This window comes from Pteropus alecto, unplaced genomic scaffold (assembly GCF_000325575.1).
Source record: "Pteropus alecto unplaced genomic scaffold, ASM32557v1 scaffold511, whole genome shotgun sequence".
Classification (NCBI taxonomy): Eukaryota; Metazoa; Chordata; class Mammalia; order Chiroptera; family Pteropodidae; genus Pteropus; species Pteropus alecto.
Window position 1 is genome coordinate 326,929 of NW_006431911.1, and position 19,423 is coordinate 346,351.

Sequence of the window (19,423 nt, forward strand, 5' to 3'; positions counted from 1 at the left end):
CCCCGCGACCAAAGAGGCTCTTCCTCAGAAATCGGCAATTGATAACGAGGTTCTCTTCAGGCTTTGAGAGGAGTGAGAGGACAAGGACTTGGCAGGGACCTGCTGTTTCCCAATCCCCGGTGGACCACAGTAAGGCACTGTCACCTGCTTTTCTCTCTTCCTCTTATGCATCAGTGCAGACAATGAAAAGACACCTGCCACAAAGGTGATTCCACGTCCTCTTAAGTTCAGCCAATTTACTTGGCAGAACACCCTCACACCCCACTTGGCATTTGGCACAGGCCAGAATTTCCTGCCTGTGTCTCAGCTTTGGGCGATGACATCAAAATTGCTCTCTGCAAGGGCTGGCTCGACCCAGAAAGAAGAGATCCAAAGGCCACTCGGAAGAATCCAGGGGTGGCCGGCAGCCCCAGGCTCGCATTTCAATTACAGGCTGTGATGGAAACCTGCTCATCCAGGTGCTTCTCCTTGTCACAGGTTGGCTGCCCCTGAGATTCCGAATGGACTTTGTGACCCACTTCATGTCCATCCCTAGGGGCTACATAAAAGCTCAGGAGAAGAGAGAGCCACCCTGTGGACCAGTTAGCCTGCTGTCCACAGCTCCACCCAAATGTGCATGTCCCAACCTCATTGTGGTCAAGTGGCCCAAGGAACTTCAGATAATTACGATCCTGTCGGAGACTTGGGCCCGGCGGACAAAGAAGCCGGCCGTTTCTAGGACTCGTCCTAGGGTGATGGCCAGATTATGAAAACCAGCAAAGTTTCAAGAACGAATGCTCAGGGAAAATGAAATGGCCTCTGATATGGGAGAAGCCTGCCTAGCACAGCTCTTTGCGCCACATGCCCAGCTCGATCTGCAATGACAGTGTGATTTCAGAGCCTTTCTGTTTAAAGTCTTTCCATCAGCTCTGCACACTTACATTCCAGCTAGGAGCAGAGATTATTAACTCAGCGGATCGGTACTTTGTCAAATTTGAAAGAAAACAAATCTGCTCCAACAAAGGGAATAAACAGCTCCTAATGTTCAGTCTGGGAGTTTTCCTATTGACACGACATAATTACCTTTCATTTCATGTAATGACACTATCACGTTTACTTTGTTCCTGCAATCCCAAAATTATAATATACCTTCCTCCTCTTGACTGGATACTTGGATCCTAAGGAACTCTGTTAATTAAATGGCATTTGCTCTTGCCATGAGGCAATTATTTGCATTTTATGCAGAAATCATTGTGTGTACTTGGAAGCGATATATTTTATTTGACAATTCTTCATCAAAAACACAAAAGTGAAATAAACTGTCTCTTTTCTAATTTCCAGTTCTTAACTCTGGATATTTAAAACCTCACAAAATAACAGAGCAACCCACATCAAATAGATCTCTCTCATTTCTTTTATTGGCACAACTTTTAATTTCCACCAAGACCTTCTGCATTTTATTACCAGAAGCAAAGGGTAACAACTCATGTAATAGCTCAGATTCATTCGTCCTTTGTTGAATGTGTATTAAAAACGTAGGCTTGATAAAGCAGGAAATTGCCGTATGCTTCAAATATGAAATATCACAGGGATGGTGAGTGTAACCACAATATCCCTATCCAACTTTACAACTTAAGTCTTCTTGACTTTTTAAAAAAATTTCTAGAGAGGAAAAGTTCAAGGGCAATCGGCACAAAGTAACGGATTAAGGGATTCGCCCACAGACTGACAGACTTTCTTAGGAAATCTTGGGGTAAAAATCAAGAAAAAATATACCAAAGACCATCCCTAGAACTACTAAATAATGTGGAAAGGTATTCAATAAATTCTTTCCTCTTTAGGACACTTGAATTAGATTGGGTAAAGCCTACAGGGCATAACTCGTGGCTCACAAGTAAGGATGAGGTAAGGTTTTGCCATTTCTAATTTCCATGATGACAGAATCCCGTCACACCGACTTGACTGGCTTCTGCTGTGGTTAATAAAAAAGGGAGGTTGGTCAAAATACAAACTGCATGCATTTTTTTTCCAGATTATTCTTTTCTGGAGACAGATGAGCTGAAGACCCATTTCACATTGACTACTGACTTGACTGGCAGATCGCAATGGCCACACGCCATCCAAGTTGGGGATAAGTCCATGCTGGAGAACAAAGGGGAAATTTCCACGTCTCATTACTCGTCTCCACTATTCAGGTTTCAGAACTGAATCCTTCTGCTTTATGAAGAGAGTGACCTTGTTTAATTATCCGCTGTGGGAATTGCTGGTGGAATAACAGAACAGTGTGTCTCGTCCAATACATGCGCAGGGCGACTTTTGTAGACTCAAGAAGTGACAGTGGCCAGAAAGCCAGCGCAAGTTAAAAAAGAAATATAAAAGCCTCTGAAACTTGGAACTTGGAAAATCAGGGCATGTGGTTTGGAAATGACCCCCAGTCTCCTCTCCCACCCCCACCCCAATTCCTATCCCCAGACTCCGTTCGATTTGCCTCATTATAATCATCTATCTTGACAGCTAGTGTTTTAATATTTATTTCATGCATGTTTTAATTTTTCCTTCAATCTACAAAACCCAAAGCCCCAAATTTAATGAGGCATATTATTTTTGCATTAACTCTCCCCACCCCCACAAACATGCATGTTTTTACTCCATTTAACTCAAAAAAGGAAAAGTGGTAACACATAATACTCTCTATTCTCTTATTGGTATACATGTTATGTGTCTCTATAGAGGTTAAGAGAGACATCGCTTGAGAATCGTGGATGGACTCTCTGCAGCGTGAGGCCCTCGGCTACGGATGCTTCCTTGACTAGCCCTCTCTGCTTCCAATGGATTAAATTAATTCCTCCCTGGGGACTTCCACTGTATGTAAAGCATATTCTATTATTTTACTTATTACTTCTGCCACACTCTAAGATCCTTGAAGGCAAGCACTTGTCTCACTCATTTCCTGGTATCATCAGCATTTAGAGTACTCGCAATAAAGGTTGGGTGGAAAGATGCCGGGTATGGCCAAGGAGAGCTTCTGAAAGAAGCACATGATTAACCAGGCCGATCAGGCCATCTCTAAGGATGTTGAGTGGGGAGGGTACGGTAGGGACAGGTGAAGATGAGCTGAGCGGTAACACATTGGTAGGGCTGGGGATCCTTATAGAATATCGAGGGATATAGTATGGATTAAACTCCATGACAGAGCCAAAAGGACCAAGGCCTTAGAGTCTGAAGGTGTGGTGCAAACAGTGATGTGACGAGCCATAGGACGTGGAGAACCCAGTCCTTCTGAACCCGAGCTTTTTCCACGAAAAGGAGATTCCTCTATGTGCCTTAACTACCTAACAGGACAGTTGTCAAAATTAAATGAAATCTAATGTCTTGAAAGGATTTTCTAAACTTCGGTAGTGTGATATATAAATAGAGTTATGTTGTATAATCCAAAGCAGAATTCTCTGAGAGGTATCAGTAAATATGTCAGAACAATACTCATAAACCAGGAGCCTCCTGGGCGTCCCCAGTTGTATGGTTACTCATGTATGTCTATGTCACCTATATCATCTGTATCTATATTCTATATCCATCTATATCTGCATATATATATATAATCTCTATTCATATCCATTATTATATCTATATCCACCTGCATCCACACCTACACCCATACCTATTATTTACCGATGCTGCTATAACAAGCATCTCAGAGTATCTCGCTTTCTGTTTCTCTTCATTTCTTTTTCGATTCATCTCTTCTTCTCTTATCCATTTCTCACTAAGACACTCTCTTTTCTGAGACTTTCATTTCCTAATAGTTGCTCTCATCATATCTGTCTCTCTCCCTTCCCCTGCTCTGCTCTCTCTCTTAACTGGTAATAACAACAACAACAAAAAACTGAGAAATTTTAATTTTACATCTGTCACGTTTTTTTAAGCAATGGTCTCTGTTCCTCGAAAAACTGTATTTCATATTTTTCTAATAATATCAAGGAAAGTTGCTCTTCCTTAATGGGGGATCTGGTTTCTCTGAAAAAGCAATGTGTTGAGACTTGGTACATGTGTGTAAACTTTGGGAGTTACTCAGCCGTAAAAAAATGAAATCCTACCATTTGTAACAACGTGGATGGACCTAGAGGTTATTATGCTGAGCAAAATAAGTCAGACAGAGAAAGATAAATACCATCTGATATCACTTATATGCAGAATCTAAGGGAAAAAAAAAACCAAACTAATCGAAAACAAACGCAGAAATATAGAGAACAATGTGGTGACGGCCGGAGGGAAGGAGGATTGGGAGGCTGGGAGAAATGGATGAAGGGTTAAAGAAGTACAAATTAGTAGTTGATAGCTGGTCGCATGGATGGGGAGCACGGCATAGGGAATGCAGTCAGCAGTAAGGTAATGGCTGTGTGTAGAGCCAGAGGCGTGATAGAGTAATCGGGGGGGATTGTTCCATAAACTATATAAATGTCTCACCAATGCACTGTATACTTGAAACTAATAGTAAAATAAAAGAAAATGCTAAAAAGAAAAAAAAAAGAAAGCCATTTTAGTCTGAGTCTCAGTTTTATCATCTGGGAATTGAGATAATGATTCCTTATTAAATGAGGTCACGTGCACAAAAGTAGTTTAGAGCTGCAAGCATAGCTGTTCATTAGAACCACCCGGGGAGCTTCTGAAATTCCTTATTCCTGGGCTCTACTCCAGACCCAGTGCTATGGACTGAGTATTGGCATTCCTTCCTAATTCACATGTTAGAGCCCTAATCCACAATGTGATGATATTTGGAGGTGGAGCCTTTGGGAGGTGAGAAGGTCATGAGAGTGGGGCCCTCATGATGGGATTAGTGCCCTTATAAGAACACAAACAGACAGATGATTTCTCTCTTTCTCTGCCAAGTGAGTATACAGTGAGGAGACAGCTGTCTCCAGGCCAGGAAGAGAGCCCTCACCAGGAACGTGACATTCTGCCACCCTGATCTTGGGGTGCCCAGCCTCCAGAACTGCGAGAAATAGATTTCTGTTTAAGCCACCTATTCTGTGATATTTTATTACAGCAGCCCAAATGGACTAAACCACTCAGGCATCAGAACTTCTGCCTCTGGCTATTGCAATGTGCGGACAAGGTTGATAACCACTAGTCTGCAGACTATACGACATTATACAAATGTACTTTAACATGTGAATAATGGCATTACAAATTTTTTAACCCTATGGATTAATAATGCTTTATAAAAAAAAAACCAGGTTGTTCAATCTTATTCTAAATAACTGGGGATATGAGAGAGGGAATATGAAATTTAAATACATTTGGAACTATCCTGGGCCACGTTCTGAAAGACCCATGCTAAGAGAATTATCTCATTATTTAGCTATGACGCTCTGACTTGGAACACGTGAAGCCCGGTTCCTCCCACAGCTTTGTCCATCATTTAGAAGTAGGTGTACCGCCATCAAAAACGATCATCTGGTGTAGGTTATCATTTAGATCCTAAGACAATATTAAAAAACAAATGAAGACATCTAATCTCTTTCAAAGAGATTATGTAAAAGATTGAAAAATTCAACGTGAAGGTGCTCATTACTAACCATAGATTAATTTTCAAATTGTTCTTTTAGCTTCTAAAACTAATGAGTAGAGATATACTCCACACTGCAAACCCAGGCTCCCCAGAAACGCTGGTAATTAGAGTATCTCTTTATAATGGACATTACTCAGTAGGTAAGGAAAAAATCAGAATGATTTATATTATTGCTAAAACTCATTACTGACAAAGAAAGAACAAACACTTTCCAAAGAACTAGTGTTCTTGACATCTTAAAAAAATATCTCTGAAAAGACTGTGGAAACTTACTTTCCAAGTTAAAAAAACAAAACAAAACAAAACAAATGCCACAGATTTGAAAAAGTCACAGTGGTGACTTTGGTTTTAAAACTTGCCGTTAGGTAACCAGTGCAAGTTTCTCTATCAAATTGCTGATTTCCTCTTACATATTTTAACAGTTGGCATTAGGCCACTGTAAATGTTAAATTGCCACCTGGGTTGGCTCTGGTTTCTAACCATTAATCAAATGGCTTGAAATATAGCAGAACCCAAATCCGACCAAGGAAAAAGAAAAATTCATTGCAATTGGAGAAGTCTGAGCTATACCTTCACAATTCATAATCCACGTTTTTTTTTTTAAATTACATTTATTTGGCAGAAGTTTTCACTGTTTTGGATCACAGCATCTAGGGCACCTCAAGTGAGCCAATTACATATATTCATGACCATGTTACCAACTAGATGGCACCGTATAATATCACAAAATAGCATCTTTCTAGCAGTATGAGAGACTTGGGCAAATCGAGTACAATTAACTATTCAGAATCTAGTGTGTGAGCAAAACTATTGGCCTTTCTTCCAATCTTGGAGCTTTCTGGGAGATTCTACTCCCACTGCCATTGTCATTGTAGTTCCTCTGAGAGCACGTCATTAGGAAAGCCTTTAAGGGCCAGTGGGCCACTTCCCACAGGCTCCTGGGATAGGCTCATGTTCAAGGGCAACTTGAATTTCCTAGGATGGACCCAGGAGGCAAATCCCTCAGCAGCAATTCTAGGGAGAAGTTTGGGCTTCGGAGACTGGGAAACTGGCCATGACAGCCACATGAGCTGTCCCCCTAGCTACTTTCCAATGGTCCTAACACAGAGGTGCTGGGATGGCCTGAAGACCAAATCACTAATCTTGGCAGATTAATTTAATTTTTATAAAAATGATCCCCCACTTCATGGTGATCCTATGTTTGCCAATCAGTCCACAGTCAGCTTGGCTGAAACAAAGAACGTAGCCTGTGGTGTGAAAGTTTTTTCTCCCTGGGCCACCAATGTCTGCTCAATTGTATCAGAGTAGGGCAAACCGTGCTTCCTGATTGCACATCTCTGTCTCTGATTTCCCCTAATTATGAACATTTCACATAGGTGAGAGAAGAAAGCAGGGCGGACCCTTGCCGTCGTGAGAAGGGTGATCTAAATATTCTTCTCAGACAACTGCAAACCACCAGAGCACTGCAGCTGCTGCGGAGAACAGTTTGATGGGGCCTCAGAAAGGTAAACGTGGACTTACCATTTGATCCAGCAATTCCACTTGTAAGCCGAGCTCCAAGAAAGGGGAAAACAGAAACTCAAAGGGACACTTGTACACCAATGATCACGGCGGCACTATTGACAAGAGCCAAAGGGTGGGAGCAAGCCAACGCCCCACTGACAGATGAATGGATAAACAAATGTGGTATACATATCCACACAACGGTATCGTTCAGGCTTAAAAGGGATAAAATTCTGACACATGCTACGACATGGATGAACCTTGAGGACATGATGCTGAATGAATTACACCAGATAGAAAAGGACAAATACTGTATGATTCCACGTAGGTGAGGTACATAAATAGGTAGATTAAGGGAGACAGAAAGTAAAATAGAATTCACCAAGGGCTGGGAGATGGGGAGGAGGGAGCTACTGTTTATGGTTACAAAGTTGCTACTGGGGATGATAAAAAAAAAAAAAAGTTCTGGAAATGGATAGTGATGATGGATGCACAACACTGTGAAGACACTGAATGCCGCTGAACTGTACACTGTGCAACTAAAATGCTTAACGTGGTCAATTTCATGTTATATATATTTTACCACAATTAAAAAAAAAGAATACCACCAAAATCCAAAACCTTAGCTGATGTCAGTGTGAGCAATTTACAACACGACTCGTAATGTACATGATCTTCTTAGCTGACTTTTCTAATTACAGGTGAGTCAGTAACATTTCCGTCTTGACCATTTCTAGAAAGCATCCTATACATTGGTACTCTCCCTTGTCAAACTTCAATGTTGGCCTCAGCCAATGAGTACAGCCAGCCTTGGATTTATTAACGAACGCTTCTGCTCTGACTCAGGATTACCGTGCTACAGCAGGAACTGTCACTCTAAGGTGGCACCTGTCCAAGAACAAAGCAACCTCATGTTACGAGATGCGCGAAGGCACAGGAGATCCAGCTGCTTGAGTAATGGCTTCTAAATACTTGTGAGTCTCTAATTTAAGTAGATTAATTTTTCTGAGTAGAGGGTCAAAACAGAGATGTCCAAAAAGCCAAAGATTTTACTGTTCAGGCCACCTGTTCAACCTACCTGATGAAGCAGTCCCGTCCATCCCGGTTCGCCATCATCTCCCATCCATAGGGTGGCACCTGGTTCAAGCCCCAGGTTCCTGAGGGAGGCGGCCAGCCTGAAGACTTCGTCCTGTGGCTGGAAAAAAAGGAAGAAGAGCATCATTATACCTGATTCCTGCATACTTCCTCTGAGACAAACTCTAGAAGGGCCACGGGACTTGCTCCTCTCAGCTGTGCGCTGTATCCTCAACTGATTAAATAAACGACGATAAAGACTGTTTTGCATCAGGTACCACGCTCTGGATTTTTCTTTATAATGTCATGTTTACTTTTTAAACAGACGCCCTATAAGGTAAGCGTATTTATTCCAATTTACAGATGAGGAAACAATGAATAGCTCAAAAGGATTAAGTAACTTTCCGGAGGCAAACAAGCCGATTTTGAACAAAAGTTTTGTACACTTTCCATTCTCTAGGTGATCCTGAGACTAGGTATTGGGACAGTTTGGCACATAAATAAATATCACGAGACAACAGATTGCAGTTTTTATGGGTCTTAAACGAATAACTCCAAGCCTCAGTTTCCTGGGCTCCTGTGACTGAAAGACACGATTTCCACTCGTATAAACCACACTCTAGTCAAGGTGAGTCACAGTACCTCTGAATTTAATTTGCAAGGAAAATGCACACATTAGCTTTTACAATTTCCAGTCCGTACCTTAAATGTGACTCAGCAGCAAAATGAAAGGATAAGTCAGAATTTTCTAGAAGCACAACTATCCAAGAGCAAGAGGGAAGGGCAAGTGACTCCATGTGACAAGGAGCTGTGATGGACAGTGCAGCACAGTTATAATCCGTAACCAAAGGCCTGAGCCCAGTTTCTACAGCATCACTGGGTCTTGGCCACTTGCTTCTGCCAGGACTTGCAGAAATTCCATCATTCTGTCGTGAATGTCCAAAACTCCTTCAGAGCTTAACCACGGAAAGGAGGCAAGCGATACCTTTTAGGAGCCACTAGCATCCCTCACGATTTAAGCCATTCGCTCCAGGTGAGGTTGCTCTGAAAAGCCTGCAATGTCCTCTCTGGGTGGTCCCAAATTACAGTCTGGACCGAGGTGTGTGGGGAAAAGCAGTGACGACATTTCCAGGGCCTTAGAATCTGTGTTTCAATAGTGTACCAGGGAGCCCTTTACACAATTAGAAAAAAGCCCCCAGCCGACTTGTACGACATGTACAACTGTTGACTTCCTGTAGCAAACACTCAAATCAGAGGTGTCAACCTTTCTCTGAGGAGGGGAGACTTTTAATTCCCCAGGGTAACTCACCCAACTCCCACCCCTACCACCCAACTCATACATCTGACCATAACCCAACACTCACCCCCAGGTGTAATAAGCCCATTTCCTGTAAGTTTTCTGGAGAAGAACTGTTTTGCATAATTTTAACCAACTCTGTCACTTTTCTTTAACTTCCTTTCAGTTTTCCCACATCCTTCATAAAGTGTGTTGAGCAAAAGAGTTCACAAACTTAATATAGGTCTGGCAAATTTAGAATGCCGCCATTGAGTTATTTCTTATCCGTTGACTATTAAAAAAAAAAAAAAGACATGGCGACTGTTTCTGTTCCTCTTCATCATGCAAAAGTCAGCAGGGGCAATTTCCTCTGATTTTTTTTTTTAAACGTGCTGCTTCCCTGCAGTGAGCGAACACATGAATTTCGATCCTGAGGTACTAACAACAAACATCAATTTTTCTGCACTGCTTTCTAAGGCGGAACCAAGAAAACAAGCCCTTAGAGGGACGAACGCAGCATCCTCTGTTATTAAAAAGTTTTGTAAAAGCATTCGTATAGTAATAGGTGACACAGAGAATATTCTTGTAAGTAAAAAGAAGCCTATGAAGAGAATTCCAACATTTATTCTGGATTACTATATTATGTGCTATATCAGAATGTTAAGCTTTCCCAGAGGGGACTAACTTATTAAAAACAAATACAGTAACTTATCTTGTCTCTTTTCCCTTCTTTCATCTCCGTCCCCCAAGCCTGAAGTCTAAATCATTAAAAGAAAGACGCAGGCTTCCTAATACAACTTATGCGTAATATACAGAATTGTAATAATGAGCTGGAGGAAGGCTGAATGTTATTATAAACTACATTTCGTCCTGTACAGTATGTTCAGGAAGCAGTACACAGCAGCTCAGCAAGTTGTTTTCCAATAAAGCCTTTTGTCATGAAACACCAAGTGTCATGCTAATATCGGAAAAATTCACAAACGTTATTTGAGTTCATTCAAGTCAAGGGACATGTGCTGATAGAAAACGAATAACTGAATAATTAAAACGACATGTTGACAATGTGTTCACATACAATACGTGCGTCGGAAAAGCATTAGTGAGACTTAGCAAACTAGAAGTGCAAGTAGAAAAAAATATAACACAAATCGAACCATAATGGTCTGGAGGAAAATCAAGGACGAAGATCATAATTATAGAAGGACTTGGCTTCTGCTTCCACACAGTGTGATAACCAGAAGTCTACCCCAAGCATATCTAGCCTTGGAAGATGGCGGTTTACTCTCCGCTGGGAGAGTACCTTCCACTCCAGGGAACATCTAGCCCAGCTCGCATTTCTGTGGCTCCACCAAACTCTCCAGCACTCTCGAATGCCCTCTATCCCATCACTGCTGAAAGATAGTTTTTCCCACCTGGAGGCAAAGAGGTGGCCTCTTGTAGAGCAGCAGCAGGGCCAGTGCGTATAAAGCGGAGCCCCTGGTTGTGTGGCCTGGAGCCCCCTCTAATACTGACTAGACAGGAGTAGCAGTCTGTGGCAGTTAAGAGCTTGCCCGCTGGAGAGGGAGATTCGCCAAGTGTGGTCTCAGGACCAGAAGCAGCAGCAGCAGCACCTAGGAATTTGTTAGAAATGCAAATTCTTGGGCATCACCCAAAATCTACTGAACTCCAAACTCTGAGGTGATGGAGCTGACCCAGCAATCTGTGTTACCAGCCTCCAGGCCTTGCTGGTACCAAGTCAAGTCTGAGACCCACTGGATTAGAATAAGTCTCTCTTCAACCCCGGCTCTGTCACTTATTTTCCATTAACTTGAGCAACTAACCCCTAGTTCCAGATACCCTTCTATAATATGGCGAAAATGGGATCATGGTAACAGGACCGCATCTTTGATAAAATATTAAATGAGTTTTGGGAAGCATTTAGTACGATGCCCAGAACACAGTATGGTATGTGCTGTAAAGTATCCGCTAAATAAATCTCTACCTACCCCTCGAGAGAACCCAGGACTTTGGGTAGTGATGCAAGTATAAATGGCTTTATCTAGTCTCAAAATAGAAAAAGGGTGAAAGAAAAGGCTTGGTCATCTATTCTTTTCCAGTCTGGCAAGAGGAGGCAAGAGGGGGCTGAAGGGGCTGAAGCCAGCCCCAGCTAGACCCTCCTATAAGGTCAGAAGTTGATGAGTTCAGCCATTGTCAAAGGAGAAGAAAATATCAGACCGTCTTCTCGAGCAGCCATTAATCCCTGCTATGTGTGTGTGATCCTTGGTGCAGAGGGTCAATTTCCACTTGTCACAGGCCAGGCCTTGAGATTCCTTGCAACTCCGATGTTCTGTGACTTCAACCTGAGATCATGGCTGTGTGAACCACTTTCAAACACTTAGCTCAGCCTTAAAAATAGCGACCTACATTGGCAGGGCTATTTCAGTCCCTCTAGAAACTCCCCACGACTGACTAAACTGGTTTGCAACTTTGTGCTTCACCCAACTATTCTCTGCAACAGATCGAAACTGTCCTGGATGAAAAAACATCTTCATACTTTACATGAAGTGAGAACAGCTGTGAGGGGTACAGGCACAGTCGCAGAGTTATTTGTGTGGGGACCACGGGTGGAAGCAACCCAAGGTCTCTTCCTGTGTGTACATCTCTCATCCCTGGATCAAATCTTGATGGCGAATCTGGCTTAGGGGCAGGCACACTCTTAAAAGTCACCTGCTATGGTGACCTGAGTTTCCTTAGAAACGCACCTCAATATGAGAAAAAAGGGATGCTGGGGGTGTGGGGGCGGGGGTGATGAGATCCAGTTCTGAAGCCCTAAGTCAGACAGACAGAAATTCTGCTGCTTACTGGCTCTGTGACCTTGGACCCTAAACTCTACTTTATTTTCATCACTTGTAAAACAGAATTAGCCTCAAACAATGATTCTCACTCGGAAGTGATTTTGCCTCCAGGAGGCACGTGGCCATGTCTGGGGGAGAGATGCTCCTGGAATCTAATAGGTAGACACTAGGGATGCTTCTCAATATCCTTCGCTGCTCAAGACGGGCCCCAGAACATAGAAAGATCCAGCCAAAATGACAATGGTGCCCCTGCTTAGCTCATAAAGTAATGAAGGTACGATTCTTAGCTCAGTAGTTGACATACAGTTAGTGCTCGATAGACTTAAAACAAAAAACCAGCCGCCTCGATGTTCCCACTGGAAGCCCAATTATGATAAGTCAAATGGATCTTTATATCAGAGAAAACGACTTCAAATTCCAGGTTTGCCAGTTAATAGCTTCACAGCTTTAGGCAAATTACTTGGTCTTTCTGGGTTTTATTTTGGTGTCAAATGAAAATAACATCTAGTTCGCAGACATATTGTGCAGATAAATGAGATACCTAAGCCCTGAAGTACAGTGACGAACCCATTTAGAATTGTTTCATCAACTGGTATGCTGTGTTACAAGTGGTTGTAATAGCAATGAAAGTATCTTTTGTATTTGCCCTAACAGTTTAAACAGCGCTTCTACGTAAATAATTTCTTTGGAGACTCACAAGCCTGCCTCAGCACGCGACAGAATGCCTGCTAAAGCATTAATGTATCTGTTTTAAAGATGAAGAAACTGAGGCTCAGAGAGAATGTATAACTTGCCCACGTCCAGTGGAGGCACTAAATTTTCTTCACTGGAGGGAAATAAAGCCAGAGAACCAGCTGGAAGGGAATTGCAGGTTGCGGGAAGCGCTATGTTTCACATAGATTGTACTAGGGGTAGAAATGGGGGGCGAAGAGGGGAGAGAACATTCAAACCCACCCTGTACAAAGCTCCTGCTGATGTTATACAACTAGTCAGGAGAATGTCCAAGACTGAAGCCTAAGGCTTCCAACTCTAAATTCCATTTTGCGTGCACTGTCATAATTAAGCATGACTTCGACTTATGAGTCTACTTATGTCTCTGGTAGTATTTACGACCAGGGGCCAAGATTAAGCTGCATCCTCTGAAATTGGTGCTGAGAATTTAATTATGTCCATTTCAGATAAGCTACATCTATTCAGTAATTCGTTCCTGACATAGAATGACACAATACAAATCCAGCAAAATAAAACGTGACCCTGAATTCGATCATCCTTATCTGTTTGGACTCACAAAGATTATTTTCAGAATAACCCAAGGACACATAGTATTACAGATGGTGTTACAAAATGTGAAGCATATTCTCATTTATGTTGCTCTAAATGGTGTTTGGGTTACAGTACTCACAAACTAATAGAACTCCTAACTTCACACAATTTGCAAGCAGATGGCGTTCAAGGCTGACATGCAGTGTGGGTTAAGGTAAAGGAAGCAGAGAGGGAGTGAGAAAAAATGAACGAAAGATGGTTTTGGATGAATTTAAAAAGTTTCAAGTTTGGTGGCAGCCTTGTTCCTTTTGTGACAAACTTCATGGGCCCCATTAGGGTTGAGGTGGTCCTGTCCTGCAATTTCTTGTTCCCACGGATCGGTGGGAAACAGACTAACCAACCAAGTCTTTGATTCTAGTTAACCATGCTGTTGACACATGGACACGTTCCGAATTAGGTTGCGTTCTCTCCTATCTCAGAATGTGAATCTCTTCGTGCAATCAGGCTCTAGTACAGTGTCATGGTCTCATACAAGAGGTAATAGTTTTCTATCCTGTGGCCCCTTATTAGCAGCTTCAAGTGCAGGTGGAAGTAAAGACAGCTACAGTCATAGGGTGAAAATAATATTAAAGCCATGTGGACAGAAGTAAGATTCATCCCAACAACTATTTTTAAGATTTCACTTCTATTATGACGAGGACAGGAAAATATAGTAAAAGGGAAAAAGCAAGCAGTTAAAACTACTTAAAAAATTAACGCCAAGCCTCTTAAAAGCAGAAACTCAAAACTATATTCATTATCGAATCATTTTAGTCAAGTGGAATGTATTATTAATCGAGAGCATAACTACAGAAACAAAATTGGATATATATTTTAATGATCAAATTTCAACATTTTTCTGATTATTTTTATCTGCTTCATTGCATGATTTACCAACCCACACAATGAACTAGATTGTGTGATTATACATCCATGAGTTTCTACACAAGCCTCTCAGCAGACTACGGAATTACTTGTTTCCATTTGGGTATCTGGGAGAATTACAGGAGAATTAAGCCAGACAACCTTCTTCCAAAAATTTGAACATACAAACTTTAGCCTTGCTCTGTAAACAATCCTGACAGACTCAAGACCTCTTGAGTCTGAGGACACATACCCCGAGCCCCCAAACATTGCACACAGGGCTTGTCATTAAAGTCAGATGCAGCTTTGCCTTGAATTGGACATTGGATTTTTCAAGTGCATTTGCATCTGTTAACACACTGAATTCTCCAACTCTGTTGCTCTGGAAGGATAGTTATAATTAGCCCTGTATTGTACAGGAGGAAACAGATGCAGACTGGCCAGGTTGGGCAAAGATGCCTAGAGAGGCGTTTCAGGGCTAAATGTGGGAACAGTCAGCTGATCAAATCTTGAGCCCCTTTCACAATAATGCTGTTGGCCATGCTCATGAGTTTGTAGTTGTGTCTCCCAGGTAAGCACACCATGCCAATGCATATGCAAATCTGGAGCACAACCTGTGAGAGCAATGACCAGATCTTCTTCATCTTTCTATCTCTCTTATTCAGGCCAGTGTCAAGCACATAATAGAATCTCACTGTGAACTGAATTAATAGAGCAGTCCAAGGTACATGATGGTACTGGCCACAGAATCTTAGGCATTGAAATGGCAGCTCCCTGCCTTCCTCAACTGTTATTCCGGGGGAGAAGGCAAGGGGAACATGGGTTTAATAACTTCTATTAGATAGGCACTGCTCTAGGCACCTGGACATGTTATTTCGTCTTAAACCTCATGACGGCTTAACAAGAGGGGCTGGTTGCCGCCATGATGGCTCATCCAACAATGGGTATCTTTCAGCTAAAAACCAAGTAAACAAAGTTGGCTATAAAAAGAATATACACAACACGATCTACTTTTTAAAAATGCCTGTGTATATAGGCATAAAACAACAGTCTGGAAGGATGGGTCCACAGTGGCTATCTCTGGGTGGTGAGACTGAAGTGGGGTTTTGTTTGTACGCTTTTGGTTTTCTGTTTCCTATAATAAGTACGTATTCCTTTTATAATTAAATTTTTATTTTGATCAAAAGAAACTGAGAAAAGGATATGGTTCCGTATGGATTTTTGGTGGATTTACTGGAGAATTTGTAGAGAGCACTGAAAGTTTGAAAATGCATGGTGTTAGTGCAGCCGTAGGAAAACATGCATTGTCATATATTGTTCAGAGTGCATCCCAACAAGCTCCCGTGGAGTGCAATTTAGCAGTCTTGAAACAAATTGCAAATATGTATACCCTTTGCCCTAAGAGCCCATCAGTATAAGCTGAATTAAATAAACTATGGTACAAACACACAGTGGAATACTATGCAGCTGTGAAAAAAGAATTTCGTTGTGTACAGATCTGGAAAGATCCTAAAGTAAATGGGGTGGGGGAGGCAAGATGTAGAAAGATGCACAGCCCGCTACCATCTCTGTATAATCAAGGGAAGAATAAACCATACATCAGACCAAACCATGGAGACTAGATTCAGACAGAGCTTCACTGAAACTCGGCTCCACATCTTAGCATCTGAACTTGAGGATGTTTGATCCTCACCGAAAGAGCATCTTCATCTTCTGAAAGCTAAAGATAACACTAACATTTTGCTGGGTTGTTGAAAGAACTCCAGGAATTAAGTGTTTGAAGACAGCTGCTATTGTTATTCCTTGCACATATTAACACATATAACAAATATTGATTACTTAGTATACACCACATGCTGTTACAGGTGCTTGAAAGACATCACTGAACAAAACAGACCTTGAAAACCAGACTCATCGACTTAGAAAATAAATACCTCACATCTCCAGATCTTCTTTTCCAGCCCAGCATCGCATTAATTTTGCATAACAATATTCTGTGGCTTTTAAACTAACTCGCCTGTCATAGGCTGAACATACATGTACTCTATGTCTGTGTTCGTGCTATTGCCTGTGGCTAAAACACTCTTCTTTCCCCTCTACGACTCCCCAGTCTTCTTCATACCTGTTCCAAATTGATCTGCCCTCTAAAACTCACAGCAAATGCCACCACCTGCAAAGAGCAGTTTCTGAATACTCCTGCCCTAAAAAGATGACCTCACTTCCCTATACTTAGGGGAAGCTACTGTTTGCATCATTGAGGTAGCATCTACTTCTATAATTACCAATATAATTAGCATGTAATACACGTCTTCCCGGATTACAAGCTCCTGGGAGTTCAAACTATTTAAAAATTCCACATGCTACGCTTAGCTGATGCTCAATAAACTTACTTGTTAATATATTCCCTGCAACTTGAACTCTTCTCATTAGCCTTGCCACTCGGAATTGGAATTATCTCTTATTTGTGACGTCCCTTAGCCAATTACGACTTCCATAAGGACAGAGGTGCGTCTCCTTCATCTTTTTATCCTTGGAGATCACAGTACTTGGCAATGGCGAATGTGCAATACGTACTGTTTGTTAACTGAGAGGACACATAAGTGGTCCTGTTCCGCTTGCTTTACTAAAGGGCTACAGAATTATTCAGAAATGGGAATTTTATCAATTGCTTTTGGACAAGGGACCTAAATACATGGAAGCAATAACATAACCTCTTCGTATTATCTTCTGTTGTTGAATGGCTGGCTGGTGGATCTATGTCGCGGCATGATCAGATCGTATAGACATGGCACTCACGGGACCCCAATGCCTCCAACCCTTACCTTTGAGTTCACCAATGGCCAACATGCCTGTATGCTGCATAATTAGATCCAAAATTACTTTTGGCACATGGAAACTGTTTTATAATAGCATTTAGATCCAAAACTACTTTTGGCACATGGAAACTGTTTTATAATAGCATTTGTCTGAACAAATGAATAGCAGTTAACTGTGGAGCATCCTCCAACCGAGCCATGTGACAGTGACCAGGTGGGTCTAGGATTTCAAGAGCCGAATGCTATAGCCCGTAAGGCAACAAGGTCCTCGACAGGAACTTGCTGCCTCAGCATTCGTGAAAGCCTCTTGTTTTTGCAAAGATGAAATTGCAATTCAGAGGCCCCAAATGGAAATCACAGGGTTTAAACAATAAACGTCACTGTTGCTAAATTTTCTAAGCCTTGATCAGTTTCCTCGATACAAGGTTGTTTTCATTTTTCCACTTCAGGGTTCCCTTAGCTGGACGTCACGCTTCAGTGATGGCAAACTCACATTCCGAACCAAGATTGTTAATTTCCCCGACTTTTCATTTTGAGAAACTGCAATCATAAAGAAAAGTTGAAAGGAGGGTACAATCACCACCCTCACACTCTTCACCTGGAGCCCTGGCTCTCAACAAGTGGAGATTTTAACCCCCCCAGTGGACATTTCAAAAGGTCTGGAGACATTTTTGGATTGTCACAACTGGGGGTGGTGGAGCGCTACTGGCATCTAGTGGGTGGAGGACAAGGACACTGCCACACATCCCACAGTGCACAGGACGGCCCGGCAACAATGATTTGGCCCCCAATGTCATATTTTACAACATTTATTGTATCTCCTTTCTCTTTGCTCCTTTATCCTGTTTATGTATATAAAATGTTTACTTGAACCATTTCATAGGAAGTAACGGACATCAGGACACTTCACCCCCAAATTCTGCAGCATCGATCTCTAAAGAAAAAGGACATTCTCCTTTAAAACTACAATACATATCACACTGAAATTTAATATCAGGACGGTATTATCTAATATATAGCCCATAATAAAATTTTCCCAATTACCCCAATAATGTTTTTATAGGTTTTCATTTATTTGATTCAGTACTCAATCAAGCTTTATACTTTGCATTGAGTTATCCTGTTTCTTAATTCGACTATGTCTTAAAGATGCAACTGATCGTAAATTTAAGACTTGAGAAAAGATGATGCCATCCTTTTCTTCAAAACCCAGCAATGATGGCCAATGTTTGTAGATCAAACCATAGGTTCTACTCAAACGTGACATCTGGAGTTCACGCGGGGCCCGGCAATGGTAGTTGTGCAACAAACACTGTGTGTTAAGTAAGTTGACACACGAGTTGTTAGAACCTTTTACATGAGAACTACAGTGATCGAGGGCAGTTGGGACGTAGTAAAAAAATAAAAATAAAAAAGGCCTCAAAGACTCTTAGGATTTTTCAAAGGGCAGAGCTCAAGATGGGAACATAATAACAAATCAGCCAGCAGAAAGCAGAACCAAAGGTGTCCGAGAATTTCTTATGATGAACTGGTCCAGTTAGGACTACGAGGCCCCCACATCTGGTGGTTTGGATAAGGTAACGGGACAGACAGGAGAGAGTGGCAACAGCACACAACAGGCACCAGAATGAGAGTTTCAATGTCAGAGAACATTCTACCCCAGCTAGAAGCTCCTCACAGATGTCTTCACGTGCCAGGAGCCCAGGGCACAGCCACACTAGATCGTTCACATTTGCTAGTGAACATCAGACCCAGATTTATTCCTTTTGTTCTTCCTCTTCCCAGAAAGGATCTGAGGTGGCAAATGAATCTCTTGAAGAGACAGTAAAGAGTGTGGTTGAGCTGATGACTGGACAGAAGATGACCAGCCTGGACTGAGAGAAGATTCTGAGCAGACACACAGGCATTGTACCAGCCAGGCCTCCACACAGAGAGGCCTTTCCGGTCAATCGACAAGCATCCACTGGGCAACGACGACTCTTTTTTGCAAGGTTCTGTGATCAACCCTGCATATGATTTAGAGACGCTATATACACAGTTCCTACTCTCAGCTGTAACGTAGTCTGAGAACTCTTTTTCTCTCCTCCAACCACCGGATGCCCTCACGATACTACCTTCATTCATTCAATCATTCAAAACATTTATTGAGGACTTTTGTGCCAGTCATTGTGCAGGACCTATGCTATGGCAAGCAGACAGGGTGCTT

General features: G+C 42.0%; 1 protein-coding gene across 1 annotated transcript in view; it reads right to left on the reverse strand.

Annotated features, from left to right (window-relative positions):
* The window catches only part of FRMPD4 (FERM and PDZ domain containing 4), a 712,471-nt gene that overhangs the window by 153,247 nt on the left and 539,801 nt on the right, over positions 1-19,423 (reverse strand). Inside the window, exon 5 of the mRNA XM_006906031.3 lies at positions 8,130-8,246. Coding sequence (XP_006906093.2) covers positions 8,130-8,246 — 117 coding nt within the window. The remainder of the gene's footprint in view (positions 1-8,129; positions 8,247-19,423) is intronic.